Raw genomic sequence first — 12,268 nt, forward strand, 5'->3', positions numbered from 1 at the left:
CCAGACAAACTTAAACCGGCGGAGTGAATTTCGTTTTCACCACCAAATTTAAAAAGTTCAGCTTCGAGGTGCCCACGCTTCTCGTCGTCGCCCTGGCTTTGATTTTCCTGTTCTTCCCTTTTTCGGCTTCCGTCTGGCTTAATTTTATTCCCCCTCGTGATTAAGTAACTTTTTGTTCTTTGTTTCTCTGCCTAGGAACCTTTTTTTCCAGGCTCCCTCGTAGCTTGCGATTTTCTTCCGCGGTCTGGGAGAAGATTCAAAATTCGCCAACTGGAGGTTCCCCGACCGTGTATCCAATCGCAATGCAATTCCGGCGTCGGGAAAAAGGCTAGAAATGAGGTAAGGAACCACACTTCCAGTGTCGGGCAAGAGTTTCAAAACTCTAAGCAGTTCATAGGCAGACGAGCAGGCAAGTGGCGGAACACACGGCCACGCGGTAACAAGACAGTAGCTGAATGATGGGTCTGGAGTCGCCTCCGGATCTCTCTGACGCACAGAACAAAAACCCACGGTTAATAAAAAGTCATAGTAATAATAATCGAATAATCGAATAATAGGCACACAAAATAATAATAATGACGGCGGTGCAAAAAAGGTTTCCGGCGCTCGGATTTTACTAAGATCAGACGACAGCCAGCCAGGCAAATAATGCTCGGGTGGAGCTGTACCAGAAATATAGCACACGAGGTAAGCTGGTGGACAGACTCGACAGCGAACAGAACCAAACTTTTGCCTGTTAAATGATGCTTTCTTGCTGCCAGCTCTGTCAAGCCGACCACGGTTGAGCACGCGGGCTAAGGTGAGTATCAAGTCTGACGATCCGTCACGAACCACTGAACCAGGAGAACGATGCGCACATCGGCAGGTCCCAGAAGATCAGGAGGGGATGCCAGGAAAATTAAGTCAGATTTCAGTTCGGCGACCTGCGCAAGCCTGAAAGTCTACCTTGCCTAGTCAGATCGCCTGACGACCGATCGAGCTAAGCACCAAATCCACTGCGTTTGCGGGTAAACCACAACTCACTTCCCCAACCACACCCCAGCCCGCAGACGTAACGGCTGGCCAGTGTAGATGGAGCCGGCTATGCAGGTGATCAGACCCGTAACTGCAGGGTCTCCAGCCCTCCCCGTGACTCCGGATCAATAGGGTGGTTTTGGGTGCCTGAATCTAGCATTCCAGTCAGCCATTACTTCTTAGACTAGTACGTAGTAGATAGTGAACGGGTCTCCGGCGCTGGTTCGGTACTTACCTAACTCTGGGTGCTTCATACGTTAGCTGCGGCGCAGTCGCTGATATATCCTTGTTTCCGAATGAAACTGTTGCCTACTTGCTCAAACAATCGCCTGGATACCTGAAGAATAATTAGCGATCAAGTCAATGACATAACAAGGCGGTGGCACTGGGCTTTTTGTCCAAAACTGGGAAAACACGAACCTTCCTTAGCCTATCCCAGTCTGTTCAGCGCCCTAGACAAAGAATAAGCGACCAGGTGAGCGGTTGGGGGGAGCACGGGGCTCAAATCGCCAGCCACAAAGCAACCCGCTGAAACCTTATAAGATTCCTATGCCAGTCACGTTCTTTTCGTCGTCGCAATCCCGTTCTCAGCGTTTCTAAAGGGCCAGGATCAGGCGCGCCGCTGTCTCCTCGAGTTGGGGAGTATCCAAGATCGTGATCACACTCCCCTCCTATGCACTTCCTCATCGAACGCAACTCCTTCCTCCGTCGGGAATCCGTGGCGAGCCTATTCCAATTTCGGGTGACAATAGCTCTTTGGTCATGGATTACATTAACACCCACACTGTCGTCGTGTTGTTGAAGCCGTCATCCGCAATGGGATCCGTGGCGAAGGAAGCCGGTCACCAAGCGACGCAAGAGGCTCCAACGATAAATTAGGAGGAATAGAAAGCGGGAATGGTAATATAATGAATGAGGAATGATATTAAAAAACAGCGCGAGAAGAGAAGATAGGGAGAAGGGGAGAAAATCAGGGAGCGGGACTGCTTTCAAAGTGCAGTTGCGCAAGTCGCAAACCAGAGGGCTGAGCTCGCTGCGTTCAAGGAATCTAGCGCGGTGGATGCATCACATCGCCTACACCTTAACACGCAGGTCGCAGAGATCTGCTGTCTGTCCAGGAAAAGAAATGATCCATTGAAGTGACTGATTCGGCCTGCGCACCTGAAGCCGGTTTGAACCGTCAGCACCGATCGGTCAATTCGATTGATGCGGCAGTGAGAGAAGACAAGGATGCACAGACGTTTTGGGAAGTGGGATCCTCGACCATGTATGTCGAGGTGCAGCGACTCGCTCACTGGTCTAGGAGGGAGCACAGTCAATGAGAGCTAACTAACCTTACTTGGGTGGACTACGCCGTCTGAGTGCCATCCATAGCCCAAGCGATTCCTGGTCACCGATCAGTGGTCACCGATCACCCTGGAAAGAGAGTGCGGCTGAAGTTTACACGGTTTCTTCCAGTTTCCATTTTGAACCTGCCCACTGAGTTGGGATGCGCCGACGGGATGTCTGACGCATACGGAGGACAAACGGATCTTGGGTTCCAGCAGGTTGCAGCTGCATCTAGCCGCATAAGAAGACTCTCAATAGTCTTTCTTCGCGATTACCTTGATCAACCTTCGAGTCTGGAGAGCTGCCCCGCGACGGACGGCCCATGCCGCTCAACGCTGCTCTCCCGTAAAGCAAACATCATTGCAAACCTTACCCATGATCGATACGTATTGTCGTGGATCGAGGCTAACACGGGCCTCGAGTAGAGGGACGAACACGAAGCCGGAGATGTGATGATGGCCACGCAAGGGGAAAATGGACCAATGAAACTTGATTGTTAAGGGTCTGGGTCACTTCCTGCAGATGGTGCGAACTCCGGTTTTACCCCTCATTGACCTGGAAGCCTTGCGCTCCTCTCTCGAGACCCAAAAAGCACAATAGAACCGAAGAAAGGAGGGGGGCCAGAGTTGATCAGTCGGAACGGACAGGAAGATGCTGGATTCCTGGTTGTGAGTAATTAATTGCTGCCAGAGCCGCCAGAATATGCGAGGAAGCCCGATCGATGCACTTGAAAATAAGGGAATGACTGCTTCAAAGACTGGCTCCGTTCTGCATTGCTCTGCGATGTTCTGGCACAATCATGGCATGTAAGTCGATAGTGATGGTTGGTTTCGAACATACTTTCGGCGCCGAGTACGAGTTATACCACGTTCTGGTGGAGTAGGTAGTCGCATGAAAATCCAGGGACGACACACGAGAAAAAGAAACGAAAAGAGAGAGAAAATGGACAAGATTCTGAGAGAACCATTTGTTGATCGACAGCCGCCAGCGTGGTTCAAAAGGAGAACACTGCGCAGCCCACGCTCCTGTCAGAACCAAGCTAATTTGCGCCAGACCGACAGCTGTCGCTTTGTGTGGGTTCGCCAGAAGAATCAATTTCAAAACCTCACTCAACGGGCATCGGCCGCCCCGATACAACGGCTAGTAACTGGAGATCTTTCAGGAAAGGCGGGCCCGAGGCAGAGGAAGCAGTGAATACAAAGGTTACGAAGTACAGTATTATGATCAAAAGGCTCCTGTCCCATAGCTTTCAACCAGCCGATTGAGGAAGATACGGAAGATACGAAGAAGACTCGTCGGGAGCAGCTGAATGTGTGTGCGGGTCGAAGAAATGCGCGATGAATTGTTTGCGGGACTAGCGGTTGCCTTTCTCCTCTTCTCATCAGCCGACAAGCAAAAATTCTCCTGGGTATCCCCTGACTTCCTTCATCTCGACGAGTAACAAGTTCCGACGCTCAGACGTATAGTTGATCTGCCGCGAATCTCCATCTGAACCAGAGTTCCGAAGGCGCTTATTTTACGCTCCCGTTATGCTTATTCGGTTTCTCGGGATCGTTCCAAACTTCCCTCCCTCTGCCACCAAGCTAACTGTACCGTCTGTTTGCTAGCACCTCTCAGCTGGATATTAGCAAAGTCAGCATTGTAAACATCTTCGCAAACATTAAATTCAGCTTTGCCCGAAAAAGGAAACAATCATATTATTCTTGACAGATCAGATACGAATTTCGACGGTCCTTTATTATAGCGACTTGCTAACACACATCACGAATCAATGCTTTAATGAAATCTGCGCAGGCTGCCTCATTGAGAATAGTCATTTTCTACCAAACGGTATGGCCAGCATATACCAATCAGCATATACCAATCCGGGTAATATCTCAATCAGGCAGTTGGTGGCCTTTTTTAACCTTGGAATGAAACCCAGGTCCATCCCTCCCGAGTCCCGACGTCGTCTTCCGCCGTACACCAATCACCCAGACAGGAAGAACATTACATCCTAGCGCCCGCGTTATACGCAATCACGCCGTGGACACCAATCCCAACCCCCCAAATCCTCCCTCTTGACGTCTGGCTTCATCAACTCCTTAATGTGAGCAGGAAGTCCTATTCGTCGTTCCGCAATAGATCGCCATCCAGGATATGCGAGTCCTCGATGAGCACGAAGGAGGGCGACCCGATAGGTCGGGTTGGAGCTTCTGGGACAGAAGCAACTGACTGCATGCTTATTCTGGGTGCATTCCCGGATTTCATCGCTGTGGCGAGTTTGAGTTTTGGGCTTGGGCAACTGTGCCTCTTTGGCACTTGCATCTGCATGCACCCGTACTCATCTGGACTTAGCGAGGGCCAGCCCTGGACATGAGATGATAGGTCAATTCCATCGCCGGATAAGATACCCTGGTGCAGACGATGGCTCTGCTGATTAGCGTCACTGGGCAAGTCTGGGACGCGTTAAGAGGACGTGTTCTAATTTGTTCCTCGTTGATGCTCTTTGACTGACTCGAGACAGCGTGAGACAGTTATAGGTCATAACTCGCTAACCTCGTCTCGACTCCGCTGACAAATACTCGAAAATGGCATGTTCGACACTGACTGCACTATCAATCTACTAACTTAGCATATCAATGCCTCTGCAAAAAAAACAAATGATAAAAGCGTTGTATAACTTATAGATGCGAGAAGATTTGCCGGTTAATTAATACCTAAGAAGAGATGAATATATGCAACAGACGCTCTCGAACAATAAAAATACACCATATGACAATAGTAATACACAGTAAAACCCCGCCGTCAATCATCGAGTAGTCTGTTTTCGCGGCACAGGGCTAACTCCAAGCGGAACGCGGAGGAACCTCTCCATAAGCAACGCCGCAGCGACGCTCACATTAAGACTGTCGACTCGAGCAGGATCCGACGCGGCTCCGATGCCAGGGATTATCCTAGCGCCGGGAATGCTCACAATAGAATCGGCCTGTGATCTGATATGGTTGCTTAATCCAGAGCCTTCGTTGCCCATCATGATGACGCTGGGTGATTGGCCGATAGGGCTCCCAGCCGCAGGTTCGCCCTCGCCAGCTGTCACAGGGTTGCTGTCATAGAGCGAAGTAGGATCCAGATAGGTAGCGTCCGAGCTAAGAGCATCTGCAGCATAAAATCGCCAGCCGTTGGCTTTAGAACGCTGAATAAACTCTACCTCGTTCTTAACCTCGAGGAGAGTCATGTTCTCGGCGGCGCCGGCAGAGGCCTTGATGGTTATTGGGGACAGAGGCGCCGAGTTTCGACCGGCGAAGACAATGGCATCGACCCCAAGGTAGTATGCGGAGCGAAGTATAGCGCCTAAGTTTCCTGGATCGACTACACCATCAAGTAAAAGGACGAGTGGCTGTCTCCTATATTGTTGGGCAGCCGAAAAGTTGATTGTTATGCGGTCATTCGTACCATTGACACTCGCTTCTTCTCTGGTTTGTGGTGCAAGTTCCACTCGGAATTGAGCCTCTTCGAGTTCAACGGATTTGAGCGCTTGGACAGGCGTTCGCGGAAGGGGTGACGCCTCGAGGATACAGCCGTTATGGGGTCTCCCTGCGCTCATTTTGTCGAGTAATCGGTCCCATTCGGCAAATGCCAACTTAACTTTGACATTCTTTGACAGAGCAAGTTTCCGCAATACTACTTTAGTATTACTTAGTTCCTCCTCTTCGGCTGCCTGGTACAAATAGAGCTTGTATAGTTGCCGCTGGCTACAGCGCAATGTAGCTTCAACAGCCGTGGTTCCATAAATGAACTCGGAGGCGGGCGTGGTGTATGGGATTGTATCCGGGACTTTGACATGTTCTTTCACTCGTTCGGGTTTCTTCTCTGTAGCCCTATGGCGCGCTGCGAGTTTATCTTGGCGCGAACGTTCCTTACGTGGAGAGGGGGCCGAGGAGCTATGTTGCGACGATGGGCGGCTCTTGTTCACGGAATGGGATTCCTGGTAGTCGCGCGGCTTCAGAGCACTTTTAAACCGTTGGTGTTCAAGGGGCAATGCACGAAAGTTGCCTGTCCGAATGAATTCGTCTTCATCAATCCCTTGCGCTGGAGGCCCAGGGTGGCCTTCCTTTCTCCTCCATTCATTTTGGCCTGCACGGTGCTTGCTTCGCGCGTCTGTAGTTGGATTGTAGTTTTGCTGATGACGCCTGGTTGCAGTTACAGAATCATTTTCGGTACGAAATCTTCGCGGAGCCCGATCTCGCTGATATTCGTGAGGCAATCCCTGAAAGCCTCCTTTTCGATTAAAAGTGTCTCTTCGAAATTCGGGGTTTGAAAATCCGTCACGGCCTTCTTTGTCTCTCCGGTTATCCCGTGGCCTAAACGACGATCTCTCGTCACGAGAATGGTCACGGTTGTCGTCAGAGAGGTTACTGGGATCCTCTACACTCTGTGATCTGCGAATCCCGCGGCCGATGGCAGAATTGAGTGAGGCATATCTGAGACAGTTTCGCGAAGTCCCGGAGATTAGCGGTATCCGAAGCGAGGTCGGGAATGCCCTCAGCGGAGATCTAAGAGACATCATGGCCTCTCTGTTTTCTCCAGGAGCTCATAAAGGTTTGGGGCCTTCAAAATGCCCATATTTTTCCTTTATCGCTGATAAGATAAGCCGCATTATTGTTTTTCCGTGGCCTCGGAAATCGCGTACGGACGCGGATCGTTCAACAATGCGGGATCGAGGGATCGAGGAGCAAGCTGGGGTCAACACAAACTTCTCTCCTGCTGGGGTTGTCACTCCTTGTTTTCCACCTCGGTGTTTTCGCGCTATCTTTTCAATGCCCGCTGCTAGCTCTCACTTTCTCCACTCCGCTTCAATTCCGCCCCGCGGACGATAAGCAACTATTTTAAATGCGAAGATGGAGAGCTTCGGTTTTGACTCCAAGCGAGAAACGGACTGTGATCAGCCGATTGGACCCAGGAAGACCGCCGTTGAAGTCCCTATTATCTCCAACCTTGAGGAATATGAATGGCTTCCAGGACATTTCAACGTCCGATATATCATTGAAGAGGTATCGTCAGAAGCAAGCTTTGAGCCTTCGTATCGCATCAAATTAGAAAGTGGTGAAACTCAAGTTGTATGTATTTAATTCATTTCCCCTATTCCAGCTCATAACTCATGACCGTCTTCGTACTTAGGTAACCTCCTCCACCCTTCAAGCATTTGAAAACGGCGCAGACGCGATTTCGACTTTTCAGAATTCACGTGTCCCATATCGCGCACCTACTAGCGAGTTGGAAGCAGAGTCAGAAAGCGAAGAAGAAAATGAGGACGAAGTAGAGGTGGAAAGCTCCGCTTCCGAGTCTCATTTGGATGAGACCAGGCCATCACGGCGCGCCAAAAAAACAAAATTCACCGAGTTCTTCGGTGCCATTAGCAGCGACGACGAAGAAGCGACTAAATCCGATTCTAGCGAGGATATCCTTGTCGTGTCTAGGTCGAGGCGAACTGGGTTAAGGAAACGCCCACAATACCGAACCGCCCTGGATAGCGACGACTCGGATTCTAGCGTACGCAAGGGCACGAGGGCTTCTACTCGACACCGGAAAACACTCAGACGAAATCTTCGTGAGGTGTATGAAGATGACATTTCAGAATATGAAGCTGTGCTTTCCAAACACCAAAAATACGTAGGCGCAAAAGAGAAGTTCGAGAAGATACCGTCGGGAGATCCATTTCGATCCCGCCATCGAAATAAATGCGAAGTCTGCTCGATCAGGGGAGATCATCCCGACAAAGGGTCTCTTGTTTTTTGCCAGGGCTGTACCGATGCCTACCATCAGGTTTGCTTAGGCCCACGAACTGCGCGAGAGCACCTTGTTACCAAGGTTGCAAGCGATAAATTTATCCTTCAGTGTCGTCGTTGTCTAGGCTCGGCTCACACGAAAGATCCCAAATTTCCCCATCAGGGATATTGTACTGGGTGCAATAAAAGAGGGAAAATGTCGGAGCCTCTCAGACAGCGCCTAACATCCAAGCAAGAACAACAACTGCGCCAGGAGAACGGTGGCGAAGATCCAATTACAACAGTTGGGTCGTACCTCGTCAATAACCCCGAGAATTTGCTTTTCAGATGTTGTGCATGCCACAGGTCATTCCACTTTGATCATCTCCTCCCCGGTTTCGACACATCCTCATGGCGTTGTACTGATTGCGTCTCGTTATCCGGGGAAGTCAGTGCCATGGTCGCATGGCGACCGATGAGTACCGCCTCCAAGAAACCCCCCAAGACCTCTGAATTGGAAAAGGAGTACCTCATAAAATGGAAGGACAAGTCTTACGCTCATTGTACATGGATGCCCGGTAGCTGGGTCTGGGGTTATATCAACCCGGTGATGCGGCGTGCTTTCTTGAAATCAGATAGAAGTCAGCTGCCACGAATGACCACCGAGGAGGCAATTCCAGATGATTATCTGCGAGTTGATATTCTTTTTGACGTCAAGCATGCCGATGATGATCTTCACCTGTATGGAGATGATTACGAAGCCGATCTAGAGCGTGTGGACAATGTCTCTGAGGCTTATGTTAAGTTCAAAGGATTGCCGTACGAGGATGCGGTTTGGGAAGTCCCTCCGGAGCGCAGCGATTCTGAAAGCTGGGAAGACTTCAAATCTGCGTACGCAGATTGGGCCAAGAAACCCTACATTAGCACACCAAATCAAAACTCATTACGGAAACATCTTGCAAGTGTCAGGAAACAAAAATTTAGACAAAAGGATGCCCAACCAAAGGTCATGACTGGTGGTGAAGTCATGGATTACCAACAAGATGGCTTGAATTGGCTTTATTATAAGTGGTTCCAACAACAAAATGCCATCCTTGCTGATGAGATGGGTCTCGGTAAAACTATTCAAGTGATAGCTTTGCTGGCAACCTTGATCCAAGATCATAAGTGCTGGCCCTTTCTCATTGTTGTGCCCAATTCGACTTGCCCAAATTGGCGAAAAGAGTTCAAAACCTGGGTCCCTTCAATACGTGCGGTCACTTATTACGGGTCATCATTAGCGCGCAAGCTAGCACAAGAGCATGAAATGTTCATTAGAGGTGATCCTGACCTCAAATGCCATGTTGTCATAACGTCCTATGAAACAATGGTGGATGATTCTTCTCGGAGAGTATTGTCAAGGATCCCTTGGGCCGGACTTATTGTCGACGAAGGGCAGCGACTTAAAAGCGACAAGAGCCAAATTTACGAAGGACTATCAAAAATGAACTTTCCTTTCAAAGTTCTGATGACCGGTACTCCTTTGCAGAATAACACAAAGGAGCTATTCAACCTTCTTCAATTCTGTGATCAAACTAAAAATGCAGAAGAACTGGAGGAGAAATATGGGACTTTATCGAAAGAAAATATCCCGGAACTTCACAGCCTAATCAAGCCGTTCTTTTTGCGCCGGACAAAAGCTCAAGTGTTGACCTTTCTCCCCCCGATTGCTCAGATCATCGTTCCTGCTACTATGTCTGTTCTACAGAAGAAACTTTACAAGTCCATCCTTGCCAAAAATCCACAGCTGATCAAGGCGATATTTCAAAGAAACGAGGACGAGGACCAGCCGCTCAAACAGAACGACCGGCACAATCTGAACAACATTTTGATGCAGCTACGAAAGTGCCTATGTCACCCTTTCATATACAGTAAAGCAATTGAAGAGCGCACCGATGATCCCGACATTGCTCACCGAAATTTAGTGGATGCGGCCGGGAAACTTCAACTGTTAGAGCTAATGTTACCGAAACTCCAATCACGGGGCCATCGAGTCTTGATATTCAGCCAATTCCTCGAAAATCTGGATGTCGTGGAGGACTTTCTCGATGGACTAGGTCTTCCGCATCGACGTCTTGATGGGAGAATGACTTCGCTAGAAAAACAGAAGATGATTGACGATTATAACGCGCCGAATTCGCCGTACTTCGCTTTTCTTCTTTCAACCAGATCGGGTGGTGTGGGTATCAACCTTGCTACTGCAGATACCGTTATTATCATGGACCCTGATTTCAATCCACATCAAGACATGCAAGCTTTGTCTCGTGCTCATCGTATAGGGCAGAAGAACAAGGTCTTGGTCTTCCAGCTGATGGTTCGGGGGAGCGCCGAGGAAAAAATCATGCAAATCGGCAAGAAGAAGATGGTCCTTGATCACGTTCTAATTGACCGAATGACCGCTGGAGAGGATGATGGACAAGACCTTGAATCCATTCTCCGCCATGGAGCGAGGGCGTTATTCGACGATGATGACTCTGGAGACATTATTTACACTCCCGAGTCTGTTGACAAGCTTCTTGATCGCAGCCAGGTAGAACAAGCCAGAACACCAGATGAGAAAGCCCCCGGTTCCGCGTTTGGCTTTGCTCGCGTTTGGGCGAACGATGGTCAAAAGCTTGATGACCAACTTCGGGTTACGGAAGAAGATCCAAACACAAGCAATAAAACTTGGGAGAAGATTCTACAGGAACGCGAGCTGGCCGCAGCCGAGGAAGCGAGAAAGAAAGCAGAAATTCTTGGCCGTGGTAAACGTAAAAGGACGACCGTTGACTACACTACAACCGAAGCCGATCCTTCACCGGCGAAGCCACGTGCAAACCATGATGCTGAAAGTGATGCTGATTTCAATGGAGATGAAGCTGCGGTGGAATCGGATTACAGCATGGATGGAGCGGATGATGAAGCGCTTAGCGATCTTGAGGGTAGACCTGCCAAAAAGCGCAAAGGTAATTGTCCTTCCCATATGAATAATGGAGCCAAGAGACCTAATACTATTCACAGTCCGCCCGTTCCAGCGTGTTGTGCCTCCACCCGAACCGCCAACACCCAACAGCATAGGGATGGACGGCCATATGGATCAGAATGGGGAAACTTGTTTTGTTTGCGGTCGCATCCATCCTATTGGATCTTGCCCGTTGAAAGTGGCAGGGGTTGAACACTGCGGTCTCTGCGGGCTCGCACATTTCGGCCATGCTCGCACCTGTCCACACTTGAGATCTGACATACAGGTTACAAGGATGCTAGAAGCGTTGAAACAGAGCAACGAAGACCGGAACCTTGTAGCGCTGGCCAAAAAGTATTGCTATGGCATCAAAGGCGATCTCGCGCAGCGCAAAAGAAGAGTGTCCGGTAAGGCTGCAGGTAGTCCCACGAGCCCTACCACAGCTACCGCCGCTCCTACACAAGCCACCGTTTTTCAGGGAATTGGCATCCCTCCCCCTAGGCAGCCGACCATAGATCTCACTGGGCGTCCTACGAATGGGTATGTAAACAGGAAGTACCCCCCGCCCGGCCCAGTGAGCTCTCACACGGATGATGTTGAGATGTACAGTGCTTTGAGCAACTATTTATCACATAGGAAGCAGTGATTATTTCCATGCTGCCTTTGGATGCACACTCGGATGGGCGGCCTTTTTTTTTTTAGCGAGTATTGGGCGCATTAGGCGTTATTGTACATATAGAATACTAATATCATGAAGCAAATGACGAAGAGACATTGGATCTAAAAGGAAGATTCAAAGGTTGGTGGTTTCGGAATATAGCCCGCAGCGGTAGCAAAAATATATCTTCGGCCTCGGGAGAACATTCGAATGCCACGAAAACTCGTCGTATATCCATCTCGGCCAAACACTGCAGCGAAAGTGGGCCGCATTTGGCTGCACGAGTCGCATTTCAACAACCCGGATGGATAACTCCAGGGGATGGCGTTTGAGTTTTGAAGCCAGCAGAAGGTCTCGAGGTTGACTGTGTCACCAACGGTGAATGAGACTCCACTCCACTCCACTCCTTCCATGTTTCTCATATCAGTAATCCACGATTCCCCGGGCCCTTTTGTTCTTCAATTGATGGGGAAACTCTACGAGTCCACTGTTGCGGTCCTGACGATCCTCCAGAGATTTTACGGGGTGTGTTACCCTATG

The 12,268-nt window shown here is 49.6% G+C and overlaps 2 protein-coding genes across 2 annotated transcripts; one reads left to right on the forward strand and one right to left on the reverse strand.

The window, feature by feature from the left end:
- Positions 1 to 5,134: 5,134 nt before the first annotated feature.
- On the reverse strand, positions 5,135 to 6,892 carry APUU_21100A (TrmH family RNA methyltransferase; the record flags this gene model as incomplete). The annotated part of the gene is made up of 1 exon (XM_041699814.1): positions 5,135 to 6,892. The coding sequence occupies one exon, from the start codon at positions 6,890 to 6,892 to the stop codon at positions 5,135 to 5,137; it is 1,758 nt and encodes a 585-aa protein (XP_041552862.1).
- A 331-nt stretch (positions 6,893 to 7,223) lies between these two features.
- On the forward strand, positions 7,224 to 11,716 carry APUU_21101S (putative chromatin remodeling complex subunit (Chd3); the record flags this gene model as incomplete). Its single annotated transcript, XM_041699815.1, has 3 exons — positions 7,224 to 7,442; positions 7,504 to 11,074; positions 11,130 to 11,716. 3 exons carry the CDS (start codon positions 7,224 to 7,226, stop codon positions 11,714 to 11,716), a joined length of 4,377 nt encoding a protein of 1,458 aa, XP_041552863.1.
- Positions 11,717 to 12,268: the final 552 nt, after the last annotated feature.

Source organism: Aspergillus puulaauensis, chromosome 2 (genome assembly GCF_016861865.1).
Source record: "Aspergillus puulaauensis MK2 DNA, chromosome 2, nearly complete sequence".
Classification (NCBI taxonomy): domain Eukaryota; kingdom Fungi; phylum Ascomycota; class Eurotiomycetes; order Eurotiales; family Aspergillaceae; genus Aspergillus; species Aspergillus puulaauensis.